Source organism: Fusarium oxysporum, chromosome 8, assembly GCF_000149955.1.
Source record: "Fusarium oxysporum f. sp. lycopersici 4287 chromosome 8, whole genome shotgun sequence".
NCBI classification, from domain to species: Eukaryota; Fungi; Ascomycota; class Sordariomycetes; order Hypocreales; family Nectriaceae; genus Fusarium; species Fusarium oxysporum.
The window spans coordinates 953,590-978,757 of NC_030993.1; the positions used below are offsets into that span (position 1 = coordinate 953,590).

Below are 25,168 nucleotides of genomic sequence, written 5' to 3' on the forward strand. Positions count from 1 at the left end.
TATCGTGTGTCTCTATTCGCTAATTGAGCATTGCTTTAATTAACTGGGATAGCCTTAGCAGGGTCTCGATATGTGAATGCCAAAAGATAGTGGGCTCCAAGGTCAGCTTAGACCAAGAGCCGAGGTCGAATTCTCCACTTTACGTCGTCTTGCTCATTTCCAAGTTCTTGTGATTTCATCCCTTCCGTGCCTCCCACCATTCGTCACTTCACTTCACCTCACTTCACTTCACTTCATCAACAAACAGATTGGATGTGAGAGCTTCGATCTGGACCCTCAGCACTGAAGCTGTGTAACCAAGTCCAGGTCATTTTTGATTCAGATAAATTGGTTTATTCATTTACTTGATGCCTCTCTCGGGAGCTACTGCTCGAATGCGCCGCTGGAGCTCAGCTCGTGGAACCGCAGACACGCCATAAATTGAACCAAACACGATCCTTTTTATCAACAACAACATCCGCTCCTTAATCGCAATGGAACCCTCCATCTCTTCAGGCGACGCCTCAAGCTCGCGATCTTCAAGAGCTGTAAACGACCCTGTTCTCCGAAACACGTTGCGCTATACCATCTCAGCTCACGAATATGCTGCACTCCATAAATACATTCTCTCGCGGAGTCGCGTACTGCGCCGTGCAACACCAACGCCAAACCGTGTTGAAAAGGCGCTGCAACCGCCAAAAGGTGGCGACGATTATAATGCCAGAACGGTGCGACATGCGCTTAGGGTCTTTGTGATGACTTTCCTCGGCATGAAGGGATGGGATATTGTCGCGAAGAGGATGGGTAAAGAAGAGTGAGTAGCTCACTGATGAAATAAGTGCGCAAATGGCTAATTATTCTCGATAGACCCAGTACTGGTGGTAAAAAGAAGCCATTCTACAAGTCTCCCGCCCTGAGGCTGTCTATTTCGCTTTCTACTATTCTTCTCCTTTACAGAATCCTCTTCCGCTTCTTCACTCGACTGCGTGTGCATCTTCTCGACCCTCAAGTCGAGCCATTCCGGGCGCGCAATCCTCGAACTGCAGCGATGCTGACATCTCCTTCTGCGCCCGCCATCGGTGCCTCATTCGCTGGCCTGGCTCTTGGCATTTACCCAGCACAAAAGATGCGTGTCACTATCGCCATTTACACTATCTTCCGTGCTTTGGAGTTTGCCTACAACTTCTGTGAGGCTGATGGTCTCATCTGGGGCCGAAAGAATGGCGTTAAGAGGGAGAGACCTTGGTGGTTCGGAAGTTGGATGTTGCAGCCATTTGCTTTTGGACAGCTTCTTCATGCTGCTGTTTTCGATCGCGATTGCTTCCCCAAGCCTTTTGGAGATTTGATCTTCAAGAGTTCATCGGCATACTTGCACCCGCGCCCGCAAGATTGGCCGTCAAGCGTTAAGTGGCCTCAGACTTCTGAAATTGTTGACAGTTTGGCTCAAATGGCGCGCCTGAGCTGGCCGTAAGTTAACAAGCCCTGAGAAGAAGACTTCATACTGACCGTCATAGTGCCTATGTTTCTCCCACTCTCTTCCCCGGCAAGGAGGTTCTTCCCCCTAGCCTCAGTGCAATTGCGCCACTGACATCTCGAGCTCATCCTCTCATCACATCTCTCTCATGCGCCACACTGCACCCAGGAGACCCATCTTGTGCCCGAACTTATCTTACTTTCTGGCTTCAGACTTTCCCGCCATTTGCTCGCTTCTTCGTCGCAGTCTTCTCTGCGCTTACCGTCATTCCTCGATTCTCCAGCCTCTACCACAACCCTCTGGCGACCCTTCAGCGCATCATCACCAAGGCCCTCCGCATGTCTACCTTTGCGACAGGTGCGCTTTCCACAGCCTGGGCTTCGATCTGCTTCTTTCAGCAATGGCTTCCACGCCACGTTCTTGCTACTCAGCGTGTCTTCCTCGGTGGTTTCTTCGCTGGTCTCTGGGCATTCGTTGAGCGACGAAATGGCCGTGGACTGTTCCTGTACAGCGCCCGCGCTAGTGTCGACAGCCTCTGGAAGGTTGGTGTGAAGCGACGTTGGTGGAAGAGCATGAAGGGCGGTGATGTCTGGGTCTTCATGCTGGCACTAATGGTCACTGGTGTTGTCTACGAGAAGGATGCTCAAGCAATCCGCGAGACAAACTGGCGAAAGGGAGTCAGCTGGCTTCAGGGTCAGGGATGGAGAGATTGGGGAGCTGAGGATGACGAGGATGAGGAGAACAAGGACAAGGAGGAGTGATGTTTCATGGATGATGAAAGCACAGTATGGTGTTTGGCGCAATTGCGGTTGTTTATTGGCATAGGATGGAGGCTTGTTTATGTTTGCATTCATTGATAGTCTGATATCCCACATAATGGTAGTATTTATCGCATAATAATTTCATTCAAAAACCTTCGCACCTGAGTCAGCAGATGTTCTAGACGCACGAAATGCATCGAGTGTAAGAATGAGATGACCCATGAAAGAGGAAGTTTTCTCTGAGAGACCCCTTTCTGTGCAGGCTCTCGCGGATCTGCACGAACCTGTACTGTGATCTTCAGGCTGTAAGTAGAATCTTGAAGGTGTGAGGAAGACTTTTCTACATCTTACATCTTATATTGAGATCACTGAGGTTTCTCTCATTCTCTGCCTCTACACCTCACTTCTCCGTACAGGACTCTCGCTCAAATGAACAGGGATTGATGGGGGGTTCAATAATAGAGCCTTTGTAATAAGTTAGGGAATCACAGTAACCCTAGAGCATTTACGACAGCATCGGATTGCTTGAAATAAGTGTCGCTTTCGTCGGAAGTCTTTAGGAATGAACATGATATGATCCGAGATAGTGCACTGGCTACCGAGGTATACTGCAGCTTATCAGCAATCATTGCCTACCGGACAGCAAACGATTGAGATGATAACAAATTCAGTCTCATGTAAGAGTAACTCAGTCATTTCTTATAAAAGATAAGCCGAGTGACTTTAATGTACAGGAGCAACACTACAGAAGGTCAGGTGTTGACAGCTGCAAGGCAGACTCACAACTTCAAACCCACCGGGATGATAAATGCGTAAGTAGTATCCGTCACAGTCGATGGGGCATTTTACTAAAGAACCAGAAACTACCTAAGCATAAATAACTCTCAATTTCCACTTCCTCATTCCCTCTCAATTCTTGTATCATCATCACATTATTATCTCTACCAGGCTTTCTCCGTCTCACTACCTTAGTCTCCGTCTCCGGATCCGGGTGTCCAAGACTAAACCCCGCCTGCTGCCCGCCGCCCGCCGCCCGCCCGGACCTCCGCATCTCCGCCCCGGAGCTTCTTCAATCATTCACCTTGGCCAAATCATTGGTCACAGCCTGGATTTCGTTCACTTCAAAAGCCCTAAACAAAATGGCTACACCTGCCAACACCGCTGCTGAGGCCCTCGCTTCCGAGCAGACATACTTTGCTCAGAACCCTCCTCCGCGCAATTTATCAGCCCACACAGCTCTCGCCGCTGGCTTCATCTCCTCTCACGCCGTTGCGGGCCGTCGCGTTGTCCTCGTCACATCGGGCGGCACTACCGTCCCTCTTGAGAAGCAGACTGTTCGGTACATCGACAACTTCAGTGCTGGAACTCGTGGTGCTACGAGCGCCGAGTACTTTCTCGAAGCTGGATATGCCGTCATCTTCCTCCATCGTCAGTTCAGTCTGCTGCCGTACTCGCGACATTATTCGCATGCTACCGATTGCTTCTTGGACTTTTTGACTGAGGATGGAAGTGGAAGAATTGGTGTGAGGAGTGAGGTGCAGGATAAGATGCAGGAGGTGCTGAGAAAGTATCGCAAGGCGAGAGATGACAATATGCTTCTCACACTACCCTTCGTCACTATTGTCGACTATCTCCATGAGCTGCGAGAAATTGCCCGACTCATGCGTCCTCTCGGCCCATCTGGTCTTCTCTACCTCGCCGCAGCCGTTTCGGACTTTTTCGTTCCTCCTGATCGTATGGCCGAGCACAAGATCCAGTCAACCAACGCCGTTGAGCAGAAGCGACCAGACGATGAAGAGACTTTTGATAACTTTGACTCATCGCCCTCTGTCCCACGCTCAAAGCGCCTCGTCATCGACCTCGATCCCGTCCCCAAGTTTCTCAAGAATCTCGTGGATGGATGGGCGCCAGAGGGTATGATTGTGTCCTTCAAGCTTGAGACGGACCCAGCGCTTCTGGTGCGCAAGGCTCGCTACAGTCTTGATCGATATCAGCATCATCTCGTTATTGGAAATCTTCTGTCTACGCGCAAGTGGGAAGTTGTGTTTGTGAGTCCTAAGAGGGAAGATAACTGGGTGCGTGTGCCCAGGGAGGGCGGTTGGGGAGAAGCTGAGGGCAGGCCGCTTGTGGCAGAGGAGTTGCCAGGTCAGGAACCAGATGTCGAGATTGAATCGCTCATTATTCCTGCGGTGCAAGAGCTTCATGGTGAGCATATCAAGGCGCAGAAACAGAAGTAGGCCATGCTCTCGGTTCAAGAAAATTGCGGAATACCTAGATAGAAGGCTCTGTACAACGAGGTGAGCACAAGTGTACAAAGCAATAACTATTATATTTTCCTACGTATTGTGGTATCTATGTACAAAGACTCGCAGCAATGATATTGACATTCTTAACTCTTTTTAGTATCCAGAACTCCGTTCCCAAGATAAATGCAATACTTTTAAAGGTGTCATGATTTTGTGTGTTCAGTTCTCGATAAAAGACGACAGCCGTTCAGTCTCGAGGTTTGATTCCGTTAGATGCTGATGTGCTCGATGAATGTTCAAAGGGCAGCCTTCCAGTTGTGCCAGCCCAATAGAGTGACCTTGGCCAGGAAGAGTGAGATCATGGATGCCACGTAAACGGCACCAGTCAAGATGATTAGACCCCAGTATTCACCACCATTGGCTTGGACAATGCTACCACCAATGGGAATACCGATCAGACAAGCAAAAGACACGATTGTATAGGCCGTAGCATAATAGCGTCCATACTCTTGCGTCTTGCACAGTCGACCAATACAGACAGGCGCAATGGCAATGGACGTTCCCGAGGAGAAACCAAACAACACGGTGAAGATAATGACACCAGCTGTGGTTCCACCAAGAGGTAGCCATACGCAGAAGCAGGCTACAATGGCAAGGATCACAGCCAGGATGCTGACGTTAAAAGGACCGATCACATCGGCATAGTAGCCAGGCAAAAGTCGACCGATGACCGAACCAGCGTTGAGGATAGGGATGAGGTTGTAGGAAAAGTCCTTTCCGAAGCCCTTGTGCAGCGCATATGTCGAGATGTAGCCGAGAGGAATGAAGAGGGAGAACTCCAACATGAAGACGCCAATCGTGGTGAAGAGGAAAGGCAGACTCTTGAAGATGAGAAAGTTGGGGTGCGCAGTAGCGTCCTTGGCGGGTGGAAGTCGGGATTTGAGAAGACAGATACCGATCAAACTGCAGACGAGGCAGATGAGAGCAATGACTCGAGTGGCCCATCCGTAACCAATCTTTTCGATTAGCCTCGTCAACATGAAAGGGTAGATGATACCACCCAATCCACCAGCAGTAGATGCAACACCAGTCGCTAGTCCACGTCGAGCCTTGAAGAAGTGGCCTACAGCAGCGATCGAGGGGGTGAAGAGTAGTGATGATCCAAAACCGCAGAGGAGGCCAAAGGCGACGACAAAGTGCCAGAGTTCTATAACAGTCAGCACATCAACCCACAATGCCAAAGAGAACTTACCAGTCGCAAAACTCATAAAGATCATACCACCAACGGTGAACGCAGCGCCAGCAATGACAAGCCATCTCGGACCATACTTATCAAAGACAGGACCAATGTACACACCGCAGAAGAAGGCGAGAAAGGTGTAGATAGAAAAGATCCAACCAACGGTACCCTCGCTATACTCTGTGAGTTGGTTGTCGAGAACATAGGCCTGAAAAGTGCCGAGGGTGTTCATTAGTCCAAGCGAAGCGAATAGAGAGAACCACGAACCAGCGACCACGGACCACGCCTGCAAGCCGCCCTCGGGATACGTTTCCTGGAACGACGCTGTCGATGCTGCAGTCGGTTGCTTCTCTAGATCGGTCCCCGTCTTGCCATTGTTTTCGTTTCCCTGGTCGATCTGGTTGGCATGATCGTTGATCTCGTCATCCTCGTAGAGGGCACGAGATGTGACTTGGTGACAATCCATTGTTGGTGGCTCTGAGCAATCGTAATGTTCCTTTTCCGTCCCCGAATACCTAGCACGCTCTTCTTCCTTCTTTTACAATTGTCGTAGCATATCAGAGACGTAGTTGAAAACTCGGGGGCGAAAACAAAAGATCAGACATGCTTAAATATAAGAATGATCGGATTTCGGCGTGGCCCCGGGTCGAAAAATCCAGGCCCGCTTTCGGAGTGCGGCCTGAATTGCCGTAGTGGTCGAGTTTCTCGTTGACGTGAGAGTAATGAAAACTCATCATTTGTTCGTCAAGGTTCTTGAAGCTCCACCCTTTACACGGATATATACGGTCGTAAATCCAACTGAGAGAGACTTGTTGGGTCTAAACCCAAAACATGGTAGACGCCTTCTCAATACAAGTCCCATTGTTAATGCAGCCCAATTTGCCATCTTTTCTCCTCGGAAACGGGGAACGTTGTCGGTCAAGATAGTCAACGCACTTGGTCCTCCGCCATTGAATTGTGGGTGGTCAGATGGGTCCTCTACCCCAGCTTTGTCCCTATGCCGCTGTCTTAACCGGCCTCAACCCCTCGAGCTCGTTTGTTGGTCTGAGTCACATCGCTCTTCTGATAGGCTTGAAGAGTCGTGATTGAATGGGTTCGCCCAATTATATCCTTTTTGGGAAGCATTTGGTCGGGGAATTATGCATTACTATCTGTCAATTGCATCAATGGCACCATAGCTGGCTGAACTAACCTCCTCTCCAGAATCAAGCCTCTTCGTCTTCCACATCCTCCATAGTCACATGCCGTGATGATTGGCCTTGATCGGGTCGTGCTTCCGCGTTACGATCTCCCGTTTTGAGATAGCCCTCTTGTTCTAGTCGATCCGCTTCCTCCGGCTCTATTAACCCTCCTTGACCTTGGCCCTTGTTCATCTTCATCTTAACTGCCGTAGGCACAAATGCCGAAACAGCCTCTTTCCTGAGATCGCGCACCACAGGCTTGGCTTCGTATACTGTTTTCGCTTCGGCGACTGGCGCTTCCTTCTTTTGTTGTTTGTTCTCGCCGTCCGGCCTTGTTGGGTTCTCCGCCGCTCTCCTTGCTCGTCGTTCGGCATACCATTTGTCCATGACTTCTTTGGGAATCGGCGGTGGTGTATCTCGGGGCATAGGAATACTCTTGACATCGTCGGGAACCTCCTCGTCGCTTGTCGTAGCATCATTAGAACCCCTGCGCCTCTTCCCTAATACCCCAGATCCTGAGTCGTGATCTCTGTTCCATCCTCGGCTGAATGTTGGTGCTTTGTCGCCAAGTGCTTCTCTGGCCTTCTTCACTGCTTTAAGTTCCTTTTCGAGCCCTTCTAATGTTTGTTCCTCGTGATGAGTAAGCTTGCCGCCGCTTGATGTGATTTTCTTGAGGTCGTCGATCTGTTTTTGAATGCGTTCGGGGTTCTTTCGCGATAGCTTCTCGTTTAGGCGTTCTTGTCTTTCATGCTTGCCTGTGATTCCGGTTAGAAGGTCAAATGCGATCATCAGAACTCGTCTTACCTTTCTTGAGAGCCCTCGCCTTATCAGCTTTGCGCTGAGCCTGTACAGGGTTGTAATTCTTCTCTTTAGGCATTGTGAAGTACCAGAGACGGGGATAAACGCGCGGCTTAAATTGAGAGGGTTAATGATTTGACAAATGGCGTTATCGAGGATCAATAACAAGAAGAAGAAAATCGCTAGAGGATATGCGAGATGTTGTTGTAAGCTGAGTACGATTTGTTCAAGATGGTTTGGTCTGGCTAAAGCTTCCTTGTCGCGATCATCTGGCTCCACTTGATGACTAAGATTAGATGTCATGATAAAAAATCACAACAGCTTTCAGTCAATGATAGACCCAAAAATGATGTCACGGCAATCTTCTACTTGCGTTTGAACCTTTTTAGATCTTAATTTATTTTTGACGTATGCAGGGTCTGGATGTTGCAGATTGGCTCAAAGTTGCTGCTGTAGCATGCAATTTATATCCTTGAATAATAATACTCGTATCACAGGAGCGCTTCCAACTTTTTGATCATCTTTACGTAGTAATGAAAGTTGAATAGTCCCTTTGATGTACATATCTGATCAACATGTGCGTTGCCAAGTCACAGTGATCATCATCATATATCCCCTGTTAAGCCCTTGACAGTTGAAACCAGAAATAAGTCATGATTATTCATAGCAGCAAAAAAATGTCCATCCAAAAAAAAAAAGCATAAGTAAATCCCCAAAGAAATTTCAAGCTGAGTTAACAGGTCGAAGATTTCATGGCATGTTATATAATCATACCATAGATCATCCTTTCTCCTTTCCATGCATCCAATTCCGTTGACGGAGGTAAATCAAGCGCCGGAATCCCTTGGTTTTCCGATCCCATCCTGTCTGTTGTAAACGCCTTAATCATTGTGTAGCTGTGTGCTGGGTATGCCGCCGAAGTTTGTAGTGTACAGCCGAATCTTTGTTCATAAACCTGGTCTCAAATCGACAGACCAAGATGCTTATCTTGCTTTGGTTCACTCGACTTTATTTCCACACCCAACTGTTGGGCAACACAACTACTGGAGACGTCTTTGCCCATATACTTTTGCAGAATGGTGTCAAAGTCGGTCTCAGCAACCACAGGACCAGTACCAGAGCACTTGGCCTTCTTGGTAAGTTCAGAGCAGAGGCCGTCGAGGTCGAATTCACCATTCTGTGCCTTGGGGCAAGCTTGAAGTTTCTCCCTGTAGAAACGTGTTAGAGACAGACATTTCCTGATTCTATGAGTTGATACATACCATAGTTGATTGCAGTTCATGTTCTGCTTCTTGAGAGGTTCGTCATCGGACTCCTTTTGAGCATCAATCTGATCAATCAGGTTCGATGGCTTCTTGGCCTGGCTATTGAGATGCGCGCTGGGGCTGTTAGGAGCCATGTTGTAAGGAGTAAAGAAATCGCTGTCAAGAGCATCGTTGAAGAAGTCGTCGAAAGATGGATTTGCCAAGACGTTTTCTTGGGGCTCACGATAATCACCAAAGAGCTGTGGGTCAAACTGTCCACCGTTCTGTTGTGACAGCCAGTCGAAGTTGGTGCTGTTGATATCAATATTGCCGAATTGACTGGGGTTGTTATTGTTGTTCTGATGTGTCTGCTCCTCGCCAATGGTAGTCATCGTATCAACGGGCTTGAAGCCCATGGGAGACTGGTTGAAAGGCTCAGGCGATGTTCCGCAAGAAGAGCTGGGACCAGTGTTTGAATGAGATGAAGCAGATGGGGAGCTGGAAGCGCCATTGACGCTGTAGTTTGCAGAGTCAACACTCGCACGAGAGGGGTTGGTGGCAGAGCTTGCCATGGAAGGGCTGAAGACACCCGAGAACTTGGCCAAGTCATCCTTGAATTGTTGTGCGGATTGCGCGCTGTTGTTGAGGCTGTTGGTAGGGCTTGGGTATGTGATCTTTTGCTGATCCGGGCTTGTAGGCGATGAGCCAGTCTTGCTGACAGGTGGTCCTGGAAGCATGCCAAATTTGGGAAACTCGAACTGGAAGTTAACATCGCCGAGGTTGCTGACGGCAGCGCTGCCGAAAGGAACCTTTTCTCTGGGCAGTGACTTGGTAGCTGACATCACTGTGACCTTCTGCTTATACTGGTTGAGTTCAGCTGTCATGCGCTCAACCTGAGCTCGAAGCATGCCATTCTCATGGTTGGCAGCCTGCGAAGCCTTCTCTAGCTCTTCAACCTTTGTCTCAAGGTCCTTCAAATGCTTCTCCTTGCGTTCTCTGAAAGCACGCTGAGCGGCTCGATTTTGAGCCTTGCGCTTCTATTGTATGGATTAGTAAGTAAAGTTTATATGTAATCAATTGATAAAACGTACCGAGCTGGGCTCGGATGTAAGAGGCTTACGACCGGGCTTCTTAGGGACCTTGTCGGTACTCTCACGGCGCTTGTGATCTCCACCAGGGCTATCTTCGTCATCCTCGTCGTCGGGGTAGCTGCGCTTCTCTGGAGTATCAGTCTCTGGGGAGTCGGACAGAGCGACAGAACCAGAATTGTTGTTGGGCTCCGTGGAAGCAGCAGGAAGATCTCCAATCATGGAAGGCTGGTCCTCGCTGGCGAAGGAGAAGTCGAAACCAGAATCGCCAAAGTCATAGTCGTAGTTGTCGAGGAAGGGACTCTCCTGGTAACCTGTAGCGGTGGCGGGCTTTTGTTGGCCAGCAGAATTGCGGAACGTCGTGGGAGAAACCGTCAGAGAATTGTCCACGGAAGAACCAGAGAGCTGCTGTTTGTTGGAGTTGAGAGCAGCGAAGAGCAGGTTCTGCTGCTGCGGGGTCAAGAGAAAGTTGGGTGGCAAAGTGCCTCCAGTACCAGTAGAAGCCATCGCGAAATATGAAACGGGCGATCGAAAAGAGGCGTAACGGTGAAGAACGATTTGAAATCGAGGTAGACGAAACTGATGCCGCGCGGTTTGATTATAGATACAAGCTCTCTGCCAGTCCAGGCTCACGCAGGAGGGGACAAAGAGCCAGACCAGAGCCTGTCTGTGCCTGAAGCCTGTGTAGCGGCGACGTCGGGGACCTAGACGAGCGGGGCGGGCTTCTGCTGGGTTATGATACTGGCATATAATTGTCAAAAGGCGATGAGAAGAGAGGCGAAGTTGAAAATAAGAAGAACGGAGTTTTCGGATTCAGGCCGCAAAGGACAGGATAGAAACTGAAGCTACTATGGTATGTAAGGTGACAGTATGTAAGATTGATGATGAAATCGGTGGTTTCTGGTGTCAGGCGGAGCCAAGAATGGGCGAGGAAGGGAAATCGAGTGAGATGGTTGGCTGCAGTAGAGCGGGGGCAGCTGAGCGGGCGTTGAATCGCACTGTAGGTACTGTATCTACGCGTACCAGAGCAAGCAAAGGCAAGCTGGCAAGGGTCCAATGCGGAGCGTCGGACTAGAAAATTTGCTGCCTGAGTCACAAAGATTCCTTCTAGTTCATTCTTCCATCAGCTCACTAGACCCTGAACAGGAACCATTCTGGGTGGGGGTCAGCGAGTTTCCGAGAGAGGCTGGGTACAGGAACGTGAACTTTCGACAGTGCGAATAGCGTCAAAGTTGCATTTGTCAGCCGGGGCTACCGGTCCTCGGGACCCATGGATATCTTACAACAGAGAGGACGAAACAAAAAGCCCATCTAGGCCATGCCAAAACGAGCCATGAGCATGTTGTTGTCTGTCTTTTCTCTCCTCTCTAGAGTCTGAGGCTCTGACTCACAATAAAAGACGTTTGGCCATGAGCCTTCAATTATTGGCACGTTGCCTGTGACCGACTTATACCCGATCGTTTTCGGCAGATACTATTAGTTGACATGCACGCCCTTCGACGTTGTGCACGAGTCTCTCGAGCTTTCTCCCCCTTTCTCGGCCTTGTCTTGTTTGGCAGTGGCGATTCCTCCTGAACGGCATTATGCTTCTCCGACTGCGACAGAATGTCGTTTACTTGCTGTAATGGCCGGCCTTGGGCTTCTGTCTCAACTGCAATGCAGAATTGACTCGAGACCATGGCCTTGGCTGTGCTTCAACTGGCAAGCCTCATGACCTCATAGCTAACTGTTTCTGACTGCTAACAATGCCCCGTTCACCTCATCTGCAGCCATTGCCTTATCCCCGAGCCACAACCACGCGGTCCTGTCGAAGTTCTCCCCGCCCCCGGATTTAGACCAAGATTCGGAGTTTGCCACACGGCGCATTCACCTCATTTTCGACCAATCAATGGCAATTATTCTTCCCAATGGGTCAAGTCCAGTTATCAATCGCTGAAATTTCAACCGTAATTTCGTATCTCAACGGCTGCCAGAAAACAGCTCACTGGATGCGAAAGTACTTCAGAAACAATTGCACGATTGTGGCCAATCACCCTCATAATCTTGTGTAACAACCCAGCTAAAAGTTAACAAGTTCGGAGCTCAGGTCGGACGTAAGCATCTGCGGCGTAGTGTGGTGCCTCGATCTGATATGCATGGATGTTTTGGAATCATCCAAGACCCTTGTTTGCATGAACTTTCACGTGATTATTGTCTCAATTCCCTGTCACGTCTTGAAACATCCGCCACTACAGAACGGCTTAACCTATAGTTCAAGATCACGACATGCTCAACCGTATATTCTTCGGGCTGTCGGTGACAATGCTTTGTGACTTTGCTTCGGAGATACATTTCACCGCTTGGTGAGATTGTGCCTTTCTTGAACGAATAGATTTAGAACAGGTGTTTCGTGAATCTGAACTGCTTGAACTGCTTCATTTGGTGTATCGGTAAGTGTATATTGCGACTGTAGTTGTTACCCTCAATTCCCGATATCGGTCAGTTTATGACGATAAGAATTCCGAACGTGTAACCATCAGTTGCCATCCTCCTCATCAGCCCAATCAGAGTCAACCCCATCTTTGAACTCATCACGCATGCGTTGACAAGCATGAACCGCTCCAAGAGCGAAGGTGGCCCAAGCGACGATATGCTGCTGGGCAGCCTCCATAGTGCCGTTGCCGACCCAAGGATAGTACTCCGTTTCGCCCTCTTCGGGGGAATTCCACATCAGTTTCATTCGGCGCTTGTAGAGACTTCTGAAGTCGGGCACCTGAGAGAGATGTCGGACGTCAGAGACCTCGAGTGAACGAAGCTTCCCGAGAATGGCATCGTCGTCGTGGCCAGGGGATCCGTCTCGCAGCTTATGTACCTCGGTGTTTAGGAGTTTGTACTTCATGGTGGACCTGTAATCTTTGTGAGTGACTGATTAACGAGAAGATGGTAATACTTACTGTTTTCTTACTGGAATGGTTCCGTTTTGACGTGCGCTTTGGGTGTTGGCGACTACAATTACTGTATCGATATTGTTGAGGACGTGGCAGTTTGTTGTTAAATGAATGTGTATGGGAAAGCTAGATAACTAATTCACGAATTAGAATGCGTAGCGTAGTAGAATGGGAAATGATAAAATGAGTCAAGGCGATGGCACTGCCCGGACGTTCTAGCACTGTTGGGCTTTGCATTGTGTAACCTCAAGATCGTGGCTCAGGGTTTTGTGTATCACCATATCAGGAGGTGGCTTGTCTACCTCAGATGCTTTATTGTTACACACATTGAAAGAGTTTATACCTAGTGATAATAGTCGATAGTGATAGCTACACTTCAGAGTCGAACTTTTGGTGGTCCCCATTCACACTCTGTTTCCAGCCAAACAGTGACCCTCAACTTACGGGGAAGTAAGTCGAATTCCGAGGATTCCTACATGGCTGATGAAAGACAGTAGAAAGATCACTAACAAGGAGCGATTTAGTATTTGTTATCGTAAAGAAACCCAGGGGGCCGTTGAAGGGTTCAAGAGGAACCACGATAGTTTGTTCAGCTGAAATGATTCGATGTACTTTACTTTATATGAATATTTGACATGGACCCCTAGGGACCTGATACTCCAAATAAGAGTTCTTGAGTCTTGCTGGGGATGCTGCATAAGATCTAAGGCCCAGAGGTATTCCAGTGATGGTCATAAAACCGAAGTTATTGATCCCAAGTGATTGAAAGAATAAGGTAGATTTAGGATAACTTGAGGAAATTTAGGATAGATTTAGGGGAGCTTTATGATCACCTTACCCACTTCAAGGGCTTGGGTGTTCTTGCTTATCAAGAGCAAGGCTTGAGAGGCCCTGGTAACACCATAGAAGTCAGGTCAAGTTGTCTGTTAACAAACACTGAGTTGACAGACAACTCAGTGGAACCATTGGTAGGCAATCCTCCAAAGACCCAGTCAACAGAAGTATGCCTTCCAATGAAACCGCGATAAGCGCTCTTCTCTTTATATTAGAAAAGTCTGATTTAGAACTTCGTAGAAGCATTGTAGGCAGTGGCTCACCCTCAGGAGGCCGACTCTGTTGCCAAAAATGATAGTTGCGGACATGTCCTATGGTTGATTGGACGTTTGACATGAGTTAGATGGTGAGATTTCAAGTCCGAGGAGACGAGAGAGCACCTCGAAAGAGGATGAAAGACATCAAGAACAAAGATATGTAGCGTCAGGGGTAAGGTAAAGAGAGCAAGTTGAGTGAAAGCAGCAACAAGTGGAACTCAAGGATAAAACAAGAGCCGTTTGAGGTATAAAGTGACTACGAGAGCGCCATAAGAATAGTTCATCAGGTTTAGAAGAGCAGCAAAGATGAATCTTTGAAGGGCAAATCTGCCTATTTGTTCATTGTAGACTCTTATCTTCTTCTCTCTTTTGTCTATGACCTGAGATTCAGAAACCAGGTCCCAGGCCTTCTATAGTTCTGCGGTCTCCGTTAGTGATTGATTTGTCTGCGCTTTTCGGAGTTGTCTGTAACCAGCTTCGTAGTAAGCTGATCTTCGGAAGCAACAGCTGGTTTAGATGGTGTAAGCAAAACCACAACGGGTTACTGCTCTCGGCCGTTGAGGATCACATTATGGACTATTATTTGGTAAATGTTACTCTCTTGAGGCATAAGCATCAATAATGCAATTAAACAAGAGGATGATGAATTTGTATGCTGACGGTGACAGTGTTGCCATAGCGCTGGTAGTACGTTGTCAGATCCTGATGACGTCTGTTAGTAGTAAATGGGGTGCTGATGGAATGGAATTATAGCCAACTGTGTTGTATGATTTCCTAACTAGTGGAAGTTATCAAGTTGTCTACCTCGCGACGTTATATCGGCAGTGCGTGACGCTGCAGTGTTGACAGCTGTTGACACTCTGGCACTGAAGAACTTGAAGACTCCTGCATCTCCAATTAGCAACGTTGGGGCCGTTATGTGATAATCCGTCTCAACTGAAAACAAAGCCCGTGCTTTCAATTGCCACTGAATTCCTCCCTTCCTCATCCATCATCACACTCCTTCACGATTTCGCGTTCCCATCAGGTCTCATAACTTGAGCAGTATCAGCATTTCGTGATGGACTTCTAAACAAGCGAAGCCTACAAATGTTACAACACCCGTAATCGCACTGATGATAAATTACCGCCACTCGACTTCTAGGTTTGTGGTCGCTTTGTCGTATCCGTTCTCAAAACGAAACTAATCGACAGAGGATGGAATCCTCCACCTCATTCCCGGAGAGGTCTTTTGCCGATGGCGCGAGGACATCAGCGGAGTTCTTTGCATAGTTGTAAGTTTTGCCCTTAAACAACGGTATTTTAACCAAGGCTCACAAGACTAGGATGACCATAAGACCGGGCATTCCCTCCGACAACACTACGAAAGAGTTCATGACGCAAAGCTCGCCCAGGAATATCCGACCCAAGGAGAAGGAAACCAAGCCAGAATTTTGAGTGAGAAACCCCGACTGTTATTTGGAAGGAGGCAATCCAACTGACATCTCATCAAATAGGATGGTACGCAGACATTGCCAACGGAGTTCTACCCTCCTGGCCGCGTTCTGTCCAGGTGGCTCGACTGGCTGGTCAGGACCTACCTAGGGGCAACGAAGCAAATCAAATGGACTACCAGAGCGCAGTCAGACTCACACTTCTATTCAACGAGCATGGCACAGACATGCCATCAAAGGTCAGCGAAGAGCTGCGTCGTCTACTTATCGACGGTGTGTTTCAGCACAAAATGGCTCAAACGGATGGCCCAGAAAGCACCCGATCAGTATGGAGATGTTTGATAATGTAAGCAACGAGACGATGTGGATGAACATCACTTACGAGCGGTGGTTCATATTGGCCGGTGTGTGCAGGATTGAGACACTCCAACAAGAGTGCAAAGGCATCGTCAACGCTGTCCTTGCTCGGTGCGGAGATGAGCTTGACAAGGGCTTGGCTTACAAGCACGGCCCAGACGACAGCAAACCACACTTCAGTGCTTTATTACCCAAATGTCTGACACGATCTTCAAGCAACAGAAGGAAATCGATCGTCTTAAGCATCGTTGACGATCAGTCTGGTGGTAGCCACTAAACAGTACGACTGTGAAGGACGACAAGGGCGATAAGATTGTGAACAGGGCAGACTCAACTGGAGAGTTAATACTGCAGACTAGTGTGTCTAACGGACACTGGGACAAGAGGTATAATGGTCGACAATTGCATCACGCTCAACCTGATGATCTTGCGGCGGAGGAAAAGGGGATACACAATTTGTTCATCAGAAACGAGCCTACCATTCTTACGGCTAGTAAAAAGTAATATCTTCACAGAATTGAGAAGCTCAAGCCCCAACCGATAGAGTCCGTTCGTAAAGTTCCCATATTAACCTTGGCGAAATCTGTGGTGGCATTGTCCGCACAGTAGCTTCTCAAGAGCACTTGTCAAGATCACTGGTGTGGATCTTCGGTTGAACTGTTACAGATCTGAGGCTCAATGAGTCCCATGGCCTGTCGCGCTTCCGTTTAGTACAGTTGTAGAGAAATACAGGCAATCTAGGTACAAACTGGCCGTTGGCAGTTCTCCTCAAGAGCTTGTGGGGTAAGTCTTTGTCACAGGTGCCAATGCAGACATTCACTTCCTTTGCAACCTTTCTTGAGGAAGTTTTAAATACGAAGCAACTTTAAGCGAGTTAAATCCATCGAAAACCGCGTTATAGAACGTATCTTTCATCATTCTGGTGAGGGCAGGCTTGCATCGTTTTGTACGTTCGATGGCATGTATCAAACCCTTACTAAGCATAGACATTACTCTCACTCTATATCACGGCACCATAACATCACAAATAAATAGAATAGAACTTTCAGATCGCGGGTTTATTGTTCTGGGACGAAAATCCGTGTTTCGATATCATATCATGATATAAACCCCCTGTCTCCCAGATCATCACTGTGTCCTCAATCCCTAGGCACCAAAGCAGAACAACCCTATAACCTGGCTAGTTCGAACTGTCCGATAACGAATACGGAAAGACTTATGGAAATGTCTGGGCGATAAAACTGAGACATATCAATCAGGAAAAGAAGGTATCACCAGGCTTTGTAGATACTTACTGTGCTGTTGGGAATCATCCTAGTTGTGATCCATAGCCTCGCCCTCTGACTTGATGCCGGCTGCGCTGGAGTTGTCCGAACCATTGTTGCCTGTAGTGGAAGAAATTTCGTTGTCTTGGTTGATGTCCTCTTCTTCTTCCTCTTCATCGCTCGTGAGATCCATCAAGTCATAATCCGTGCAAGAAGAGTCAGAGCTTCTCGAGGCATTATCTTCATCGTTGACCCTCTCATAGATGTTTCGTTCAGCCTCCAGTTCTTCAATCTTTCTTTCTTGGTCGTCGAGCTTCCTGTTCTGTCTGGAGACTTCGGCCTTCAACTCACCAATCTCATACGCTTGGTCATCGATGTTGTTGTAGCAGACACGTCGATCATAGAGTAGATCTATGATTTGTTTCCTATTGCGGGTGTCATTGGAAGTTAAGCCAACGATCTCAACGTCTTGTTCATCGATGATATTATGTAGAATAACGTTGTCCTCCTCCTCTTGCGTGATTTGAGCTTGAAGGTCTTCCTTGTCTGCATTCGCCTGGGCGAGGTCCGCCATCAACTTGGCGATGATCTCGTCCTTGGCCATTAAAATGCCGTGAATATCGGAAGGAGCCTGGTAGAGAGTGACCTTAACTACATCTTCTGGGGTGGGAGACATGCTGAGAGTTGATCTGTAAGGGTCAGATTCCTCATGCGATAGATAATGCAAGAAGCAGCTTTGACGAACCGAAGATGAGAGTACTTGTAAGTGATTAGATAGTCTTCATGTAAGGTCAAAGAGAGCAAGGTATCCTTGATTCAAGTGAAGCTGAAAGTGTCACAATGTAGTTGACTTGTCTGGACCTGTGACAAAAGACTGCCCGGTACAGCAGGTAAAGTGAAGGCAAAGTGCTTTCGTATAATCAAGTTATCTTAATTTAGATGAAGGAATCAAAAGTAGCATTCAAGGCGAATGAATACTGAATGAGTCGATGCTTGCTCGAGGGAAACTGGTTGGTTGAGTGGTGAGCAAGTTAGTTGAAGGAAGAAATGCTGTAGAAAGCGATGGTGGGGGAAATTTATAGGCGGGGACGACTGAATTGTCAGTGTCGATACAGACAACTATCTACCTTGAGGTGCTTAAGGTACTGTGATTCAATGAGGACCTAAGCAACTCTGTTCCATGACTCATTGTTGAATTTCAAATTAAATGGCCATTGACTTTAGAAGACCTCGATGAAACTGACACAGGCTGACTGATGTATCTCTTCTCGTCCTTTCACCCCTTCAAGCTATGGGTCTATGGACTTCATTCTTCTTGTACTTTGAGACTTTGACTATCGCACTCGAAAACAAAGGCTGGCTGTACTCTACTCTCAATATACATTTTAGCATCATGTTTCTTCCTTGAGTTTCATCATTTTCGAGATGTCAGGGGCTACCAAATCCAGAACAGCACCGAAGCCTGCCTTTCGTCTTCTCGAATCGCCTGGACTAACAAATACTGCCCCTATAATTATCAGTGAGCTTCTTGAAATACTATGCAGGATAAGAAAAGGGGGGTAATGATGTCGTCCACTTGCTCGGTATCAGTTGTATGAGGTCACATGTGCATTCATTGGACACTTCATTGAATATGTTTGCGTACAGATAATTGCCCCAGTCTGTTCCCATAGAAGGGATTGCATTATAGTACAGAAACTAAAACCATAGACACAAAAGCTCAAGGTTATTTCCTACTTCATAGGCCCCCTGATTGCTATCTTGGCTTCGCAGCGAAATTGATATATCAATCTTAATAAGGAGGCTCTTCAATGGTCACATCTGTTCCCTGCGATGTCTGGATGTTCTTTTTCAGGAGCTTTACTTAACATCTTTACATTACCGGATTTGCGGACAATAAGGCGTCACTAACGTTGTCTGAGCCTTCTATCATGATTCTTCACGTATTAGGGAAGGACTTCTGTAGGCAATACATGTTAGAATCTTGTTGCGGAGTGAATTAATCGTACTCGGAGTTGGCATCTCCTGAGACAAGACCGCCAGAGACTCATCATATCTGCAAGCCACCTGAGACATTACATTGCGCTTGCAATTTCCAAGGTCAATTGGGACTGCTCTTGGAAGTAAGGTCCCTCAGGGGGTCAAAGATTTTGAAATCTAAATCAGGGGGTGAAAATAAAATAGTCAAAGACTCCTCTAATTTTATCCTAAGGTATGCTAAATTGATCTCAAACTTTCCTGAAATATCCTAAACTTATCTAAATACTTTTGCCCTTTAGGACGAAAGTCGAGCTTTTCCCCACATATCGCCGTATCAAGGTCCAAGAGAAAAGCGGCCTTCAATGTGACAGAGAAGGCGAAGTATCGCGATTGACGCAGCTCAGATTCAAGCAAGAGAGCAAGATTTCACAAAGAATCATATTTGGAATGACCGCAATGCCCCCCGTCGATGCTGAGCCGAGGAGGACATCGATCTCGTGAGAGGATAAGCTGGTGCTCGAGTGACAAGGGAATCTGCCGTGGGGAACCGCCAGGTACTGGAAGTCCCCAACATTGATGTGGCCATCACCCAGCATTCATTTGCCTCAGTAGAAATGGTGCCCATTGGAAAAAATACACATCTCGCCGAGCTGGCGAAGATGGCACATCATGTCGATGACCAGAGACTTGAGGAAACTGACCTGAGTAGCCCCGTAGTGGTTGGGAAAGATCTCGTTGATGTTTTCGTGCTCTTCATCTCCGTAGATACACTTGGGATTGTAGCCCGACGGGGCTAAGGACGCAAAGTATCTCAGATGAGACAGTTGGTTTTCAATCATGTCCGCAAGATTGCGAAGAGCATTGTCCTCCTAGACAGCAGGGGGTTCATAGTGGTCATCGACCTCCACGAAACTGCACGCTCCAGTGTGACAGTCCATCGGAAGGCTACAGTTGTTAGTATCCTCCTTGGAAATTCAGAAGATCCATTCACTGGTTTGGAGGACTTACAAGGTAATACAGCCCGCCTTGATTGCCAGGGTTTCCACTCCGAAGAACGTGGTCACTCTCGGTTCTGTTGATCAGCACCAACTGCTGCAGGAAGCGAAACCCAAGACGACAAATGTCAAACACCTCAAGTCCGGGGATGAGATGACCATCGATAAATCAGCGCCCTTCATTTCCAACATACATGACTGGTATCTGCGTCTGGGCGTTGGAGAGAGAGTGAAAGAAGTTGACGATGTTCAGGATGGTGATTGAAATCAACGTATCGAGCTTAAGAGGGGCCACACATCTTCATGAGGGCTAGGAGAGGCTCGTTGAGCTCAAAGACACCCCCGCTCTCATCGATGAGACGAACACCGCGGAAGTTTGTCTCTACCAAGTACTGCTTTAAGAACCGAGTCAGGTGTGCAAGCTTTACTTCATGACTGCCGACAGAGTTTAACTCGATGGATACCCCACCGAGCTCTACGAGTTCTCTGAGCGCTTGTGCGATTCGTCGAATGCAGCGGGCATCTTCAAAGTTCTCTCGATGGTCCCGAGCAGTGCGGGGGTCAAGGGCTCGTGCAGCTACAACGTAAACTTCAAGGAACCTGCTCGCGTCAGAATATTGTAAATTTTGCTTAATTTGTAGCTTGAAGCATACATGATCGCTGACTTGGGGACGAATACTCCCTCCACGATCGATGAGACGAACGTCGCGGAGGTTTGTTGGTGCGAAGCCCTGTTCCAGAAGCTGTGTCAGGGCTGAGAAATCCACTTGGCGAATTCCGTGAAGATTGAATTCGATTGACAGCCCACCAAGGTCCACAAGCTGTTTTACAGCCTGGGAAATTCGTTGTAGACAGCGAGGATCTTCAAAATGCTCCTGGTGGTCCTGGACAGTACGGGGGTCAAGGACACATATACCTTGGAGATTGATTTCGAGAAACCTACACGGCTCGGAACGTTGTAAATCTTGCTTGAGTTATACCTTGAAGCATACCGGGTTGCCGATTCCGGAGCGAAGGTCCTGGGGTGCTGCTCTTGATCAAGGAATTTTCCCAGTCTCTGGCAACCTGAGACTGCGTGCCGCGCACGCGAACTGTTTGGAAGTACTCTTCCCGTAGTCCCTTCTGAGGGCAGAGTTCAACAGGGTGATGGTATTGAGTTTCGAGAGCGTTTGCCATGGCTCGCGTGCCGGCAAAAGGAGCAGAAGATTTTCCATGTTGTTGGTGCTCGGATCGGAACAGAAACAGAAAAAAAGAAAGAGAATTATGATGAAGTTGGAGACTGGCCACTGGGTAGACCTGAAGCCTGAGCAACGGGAGGTAACCTCTCGCCGTGAACACTGAAATGTGAGAAGCTGCATGACCAACAAAGTGCATTGAGAAAAAAAGAAATGAAGGATGAATAGATGTTTGGAGAGAAATAAAATCTGACTTGAGGCAAATAATGAAAGGCTTGGTTGCTAAGAAAGTGCTGGCAACCGCCAGCTGTCAGCAGCTGCTTGAGGTACTCATGCTCTTCGTTCAACAAAGTTGCACATCGCTATGATACCTAGCTGTTGTTTACTCATCGTCTCTCACGAGAGAGCCCCTCTATTATCGCAAATAACGGGCAGAATAGTTCCTCTCGTTGACTCGTCGTCAGATTTGAGCTCGCAAAGTTTTTGAGTCTAGAAAACAATACCACCGGGGTTTGTACTCAAAGTGTCGCCGAATAGTGGCCTGAACATATGCAGGATAGTTTCCTCGTCGTCCCCGTGCTCTTAGCATTACGTCTCCTGCAACAGTCGCCAAACTGCATCGTGCAGCTCTCTCCAAGCCTCAGGAGAAGAAACTAAGAGGTGAAGGACCTCTCCTTCAGAAACAGCACCCACGGGTGGTGTCAAGTATACTGGAAATTGTTCATCAGCAATCTATAGTCATGTAAGGCAGTGTTGATTTCAATCAGAATGCAGTATATACTAGCTGTTTCTTAGTGTTGCTGGACTCCTTATTCATGTGCTTGTTGACTTCCGCAAGGGCCATGCTGACAGACATGCTGTCGCTCTTATTGACCAAGACGGTTTTCCGAGCATAGTAGCCTTTCAGTAACCAGAAGCTCTCACAGTAGCTTATAAGCGTTTTAATCTTAAAGGCATTGTCGATATTTGAAAGAAAACATTGGCTTTAATTATCTTCTGGGGTAAATCGGCCCGTGAAGATGAGGAACCGGGGTTTTTCCTCATCTTCCACGGAGAATTCTGGCATTATAAACTGGCTGAGTTTGTTCGTTGGCGGGTATGAATACACGTTTGCGACACGCGGGTTATCCGGGTCTTCCTCGAACTTCTCGAAAGACGTCTTGTGAATGACATGCTCGTCCTCTTGCCCTCGATCGAACCTGATGCGGTTTTTGATCTGGCCTAATGGGCATTTGGGGCAGTCGAATGTCCCTTGGTCCTTGAAGTTGGGGTCTTGGTAGTAGCGTTCGATGGTCGTTGTCATCATGACTCCCATGTCTTCGATCTTCATGTGGAAGGGTTCTTTCTTCTGATGTACTACGTCAGTCTGTGCGACGGCATTGCGTGTGATTGGCAGGGGATCAATCGTCTCTATTCAATCCTCTACGGAAGGCTTTGATTCACAACCACCTTGGCTCTTTGGGCGGTATTGCGAGTGCTCCAGATGTCACTCCCGTTTGATGACGGGAATAATATAGGTCTTCTGATTCTGCAGATCGGTAACTGAGAGATTTCTCGTTGTTGCTGTCGTGTAGGGTGTCGTTCTCGTCATTTACGAACTTGTTTTCATCTTTGATCCGCTTGACGCGGTCACGGAAGGAAACGGCCTCGAGGTGATCGGCGGGTAGTTCAATGATCTGGTTTGTAATCTCCAGTCTGGTGCTCCCAGGTAGAATTGGCCCAAGCGAACATTGTGCTCCTTGGCATGGTAGGCTGTCCCGCAGCTTCGCTTAGCTTGTGACTCGGCCACTAACTTGACATCTGCCTTGCCGTGGAGCTCTATGAGATGCTCCTCTTCGCCTCTTCACATAGGCGTTAGTGTATTGAGACATGTGCTTTTATTACTCAAGTCTTCATGCTTACGGGCAGCTACTCGGTAGAGCTCGTCGTTCTTCCTAGCCAGCTTGAATCGCCTCGTAGAGGAGAAGACATATCTCCGAGCCTTGGTCGCCAATATACCTGGTAATCACGTTTTTGTTCCTTCACATGGGTGGCAAGCATGTGCCCCTTTGTTATCATAGAACACTGGCCCGACCTCAAAATATCGATCAGCCAACGCTGATTGAGCCATTGAAGACTCTTCTCAAGTGCCCAAGGCCGCCAGCAAGATAAAGACCATCAGTTACGCCATCGACCAACATTTGCGCACGTGCTCGGTGCCAAATATGAAATAGGCTGTCAACCGATATATATAAATTAGAAATAAGGGCCGTTGGGCTGGTGGGCAATATGCCTTGCTCAGCAAATACCTTTCATGCGAAATATAGCAAGACGTCTGCAGTCGCGTTTGCTTCGAGCTTCAATGGTTGGCATTTAGGGTACCCGACAGAATGCCAGTGGGATTCTGGTTGTTTCGGGGGAAAGCCAACCATGTCACCCAAGCTTCATGAATCAACTGAGCCTTGCGTAAGAACCATGGTGATAACTCAATTGGCAAGTCGTTATTGTATGGTTGAGGGGACAGAAAGAGAAATTGTCTGTCATTGGCTCTGTAGCCCCGTAAGTATTTTGAGGAGACAATTCCTACAGGCATCGAAGCTGGGATGAGATTAACGCGATATGTTGGCGAAATCTCCGGGCAACTCGTACCAATCTCGGCGTACAGTTGTAGCATGCGCAGTGAGTGAATTTCCCTTGGGTTGAGATGTAAGTTTGGGCTCGCTTGAATGTTCTTGAAGATTTACTACTGACTGAGCTTTCAGAAGGACACTATGACAGACGGCTTTGAATCGTTACCCAAGGTTTCTTTCAAAGTGCAGTTTCGCCTTCGAATATGCGAATGTTCCTGGTACCCCTTGGAACTGAACACAGTAGTGCACTCCTTGTCACTAGGTTCGAAGGGACAGGAAGCCAAACCCCATATGTGTATACATATTAGCTACAGAGTGATCAAGGAGCTTGATGGGAGCTTAAGAGGGGACTTATTCTAGCTTATACTATACATATATATATGTGGGTTTCTCGTGTTGTATATGTCGATACTTTGCACATGGTGTCTTCATAAAGCCGTTTGATGCCGATTGGTTCTAAAGAGTATTCTTATTGAACTCCAGACCTCCGGAATTCGTGGTGTTCTCAGACCAAAATATATGTGATAGAAGACCGGTATAGGAAAGTCCAGGGGTTGTGTCGACTCCATGTTGTCAACATGACTCCTGTCTCTGAGATGGGCAACCCAGATCGATCATGGGGCTAGGCTGAAGGTCGGCAGCAGAACTTCATAGGGCAACTTGTTGAACAGATTCCACTACCGAACCCATCTTCTAATCGTGTCATTATATCGAGGGTTGCTTCTTGGATCGCCAATGTCTCGCAGGTTGTCCTCAAACACGCTCTTGGCAATATGGTGAGAAGAATCTATACTCGGGGCGGTAATGGCCGTTATATATAGTTGAACTGCTGGTATTTGTTGGAGAAAATATTTTTTATGGTAGACTTAGACGATGCTGGTCTTTCAATTACTGTCAGCATGCTCTGAGTGTTGCGAGATGTTAGCATCAACTCAAGAGAAGAATCTCATATCAAGTCATACTCGCCACACGTGGAACAAGAGTATTCATCGCATTATCCACACCTTACGTGACTGTCATTGGAGATAAGCATAAGACGTTCGACCACAGTTTTGCATGTTGTTGTCTGGTCTAGGCGCCTTGCGGACAGCACCAGATCCATACTTGAAGCAAAAGAAAGGTCCTGTGAATTTGGGAATACCAAGACATTTGTTGTCCCAGGCTCCTTGAGAGTTCTTGCGGGACTCTTTTTATACGTCAGCCTTCATCGACTTGACCCATCTTTGGGGGGGCCTTACCTTCATAGCAAAGGACGTCTCGCAATCTCCACATCCGTCCCATGCTCGGGCGAGAATCTCTGCGGCGTTCGTTACATCTGGCATCAA

The 25,168-nt window shown here is 47.7% G+C and overlaps 12 protein-coding genes across 12 annotated transcripts; 3 read left to right on the plus strand and 9 right to left on the minus strand.

Moving 5' to 3' along the window:
- Positions 1 to 132: 132 nt before the first annotated feature.
- FOXG_02989 (uncharacterized protein) lies at positions 133 to 2,587 on the plus strand. Its single transcript, XM_018380468.1, has 3 exons — positions 133 to 793; positions 847 to 1,446; positions 1,494 to 2,587. Exons 1-3 carry the CDS (start codon positions 474 to 476, stop codon positions 2,212 to 2,214), a joined length of 1,641 nt encoding a protein of 546 aa, XP_018236747.1. The 5' UTR covers positions 133 to 473; the 3' UTR covers positions 2,215 to 2,587.
- A 287-nt stretch (positions 2,588 to 2,874) lies between these two features.
- FOXG_02990 (uncharacterized protein) lies at positions 2,875 to 7,681 on the plus strand. The gene is made up of 2 exons (XM_018380469.1): positions 2,875 to 3,026; positions 3,075 to 7,681. Exon 2 carries the CDS (start codon positions 3,354 to 3,356, stop codon positions 4,449 to 4,451), a length of 1,098 nt encoding a protein of 365 aa, XP_018236748.1. The 5' UTR covers positions 2,875 to 3,026; positions 3,075 to 3,353; the 3' UTR covers positions 4,452 to 7,681.
- On the minus strand, positions 4,757 to 6,166 carry FOXG_02991 (uncharacterized protein; the record flags this gene model as incomplete). Its single annotated transcript, XM_018380470.1, has 2 exons — positions 4,757 to 5,667; positions 5,713 to 6,166. 2 exons carry the CDS (start codon positions 6,164 to 6,166, stop codon positions 4,757 to 4,759), a joined length of 1,365 nt encoding a protein of 454 aa, XP_018236749.1.
- Positions 6,906 to 7,758, minus strand: FOXG_02992 (uncharacterized protein; the record flags this gene model as incomplete). The annotated part of the gene is made up of 2 exons (XM_018380471.1): positions 6,906 to 7,636; positions 7,686 to 7,758. The coding sequence occupies 2 exons, from the start codon at positions 7,756 to 7,758 to the stop codon at positions 6,906 to 6,908; spliced, it is 804 nt and encodes a 267-aa protein (XP_018236750.1).
- Positions 7,759 to 8,028: 270 nt separating this feature from the next.
- FOXG_02993 (uncharacterized protein) lies at positions 8,029 to 11,006 on the minus strand. Its single transcript, XM_018380472.1, has 3 exons — positions 10,015 to 11,006; positions 8,942 to 9,960; positions 8,029 to 8,887 (listed from the first exon to the last, which is right to left on the minus strand). Exons 1-3 carry the CDS (start codon positions 10,516 to 10,518, stop codon positions 8,641 to 8,643), a joined length of 1,770 nt encoding a protein of 589 aa, XP_018236751.1. The 5' UTR covers positions 10,519 to 11,006; the 3' UTR covers positions 8,029 to 8,640.
- Positions 11,007 to 12,526: 1,520 nt separating this feature from the next.
- Positions 12,527 to 12,889, minus strand: FOXG_02994 (uncharacterized protein; the record flags this gene model as incomplete). The annotated part of the gene is made up of 1 exon (XM_018380473.1): positions 12,527 to 12,889. One exon carries the CDS (start codon positions 12,887 to 12,889, stop codon positions 12,527 to 12,529), a length of 363 nt encoding a protein of 120 aa, XP_018236752.1.
- Positions 12,890 to 17,133: 4,244 nt separating this feature from the next.
- On the minus strand, positions 17,134 to 17,760 carry FOXG_02995 (uncharacterized protein; the record flags this gene model as incomplete). The annotated part of the gene is made up of 1 exon (XM_018380474.1): positions 17,134 to 17,760. The coding sequence occupies one exon, from the start codon at positions 17,758 to 17,760 to the stop codon at positions 17,134 to 17,136; it is 627 nt and encodes a 208-aa protein (XP_018236753.1).
- A 1,934-nt stretch (positions 17,761 to 19,694) lies between these two features.
- FOXG_18451 (uncharacterized protein) lies at positions 19,695 to 20,324 on the plus strand (the record flags this gene model as incomplete). The annotated part of the gene is made up of 2 exons (XM_018398531.1): positions 19,695 to 20,017; positions 20,085 to 20,324. Exons 1-2 carry the CDS (start codon positions 19,880 to 19,882, stop codon positions 20,322 to 20,324), a joined length of 378 nt encoding a protein of 125 aa, XP_018236754.1. The 5' UTR covers positions 19,695 to 19,879.
- A 16-nt stretch (positions 20,325 to 20,340) lies between these two features.
- On the minus strand, positions 20,341 to 21,597 carry FOXG_18452 (uncharacterized protein; the record flags this gene model as incomplete). Its single annotated transcript, XM_018398532.1, has 2 exons — positions 21,052 to 21,597; positions 20,341 to 20,975 (listed from the first exon to the last, which is right to left on the minus strand). Exons 1-2 carry the CDS (start codon positions 21,431 to 21,433, stop codon positions 20,341 to 20,343), a joined length of 1,017 nt encoding a protein of 338 aa, XP_018236755.1. The 5' UTR covers positions 21,434 to 21,597.
- Positions 21,598 to 21,822: 225 nt separating this feature from the next.
- Positions 21,823 to 22,090, minus strand: FOXG_18453 (uncharacterized protein; the record flags this gene model as incomplete). The annotated part of the gene is made up of 2 exons (XM_018398533.1): positions 21,823 to 21,966; positions 22,016 to 22,090. 2 exons carry the CDS (start codon positions 22,088 to 22,090, stop codon positions 21,823 to 21,825), a joined length of 219 nt encoding a protein of 72 aa, XP_018236756.1.
- A 129-nt stretch (positions 22,091 to 22,219) lies between these two features.
- FOXG_02996 (uncharacterized protein) lies at positions 22,220 to 22,963 on the minus strand (the record flags this gene model as incomplete). Its single annotated transcript, XM_018380475.1, has 1 exon — positions 22,220 to 22,963. The coding sequence occupies exon 1, from the start codon at positions 22,562 to 22,564 to the stop codon at positions 22,220 to 22,222; it is 345 nt and encodes a 114-aa protein (XP_018236757.1). The 5' UTR covers positions 22,565 to 22,963.
- Positions 22,964 to 24,859: 1,896 nt separating this feature from the next.
- FOXG_18454 (uncharacterized protein) lies at positions 24,860 to 25,124 on the minus strand (the record flags this gene model as incomplete). Its single annotated transcript, XM_018398534.1, has 2 exons — positions 24,860 to 25,029; positions 25,082 to 25,124. 2 exons carry the CDS (start codon positions 25,122 to 25,124, stop codon positions 24,860 to 24,862), a joined length of 213 nt encoding a protein of 70 aa, XP_018236758.1.
- Between the last annotated feature and the right edge of the window lie 44 nt (positions 25,125 to 25,168).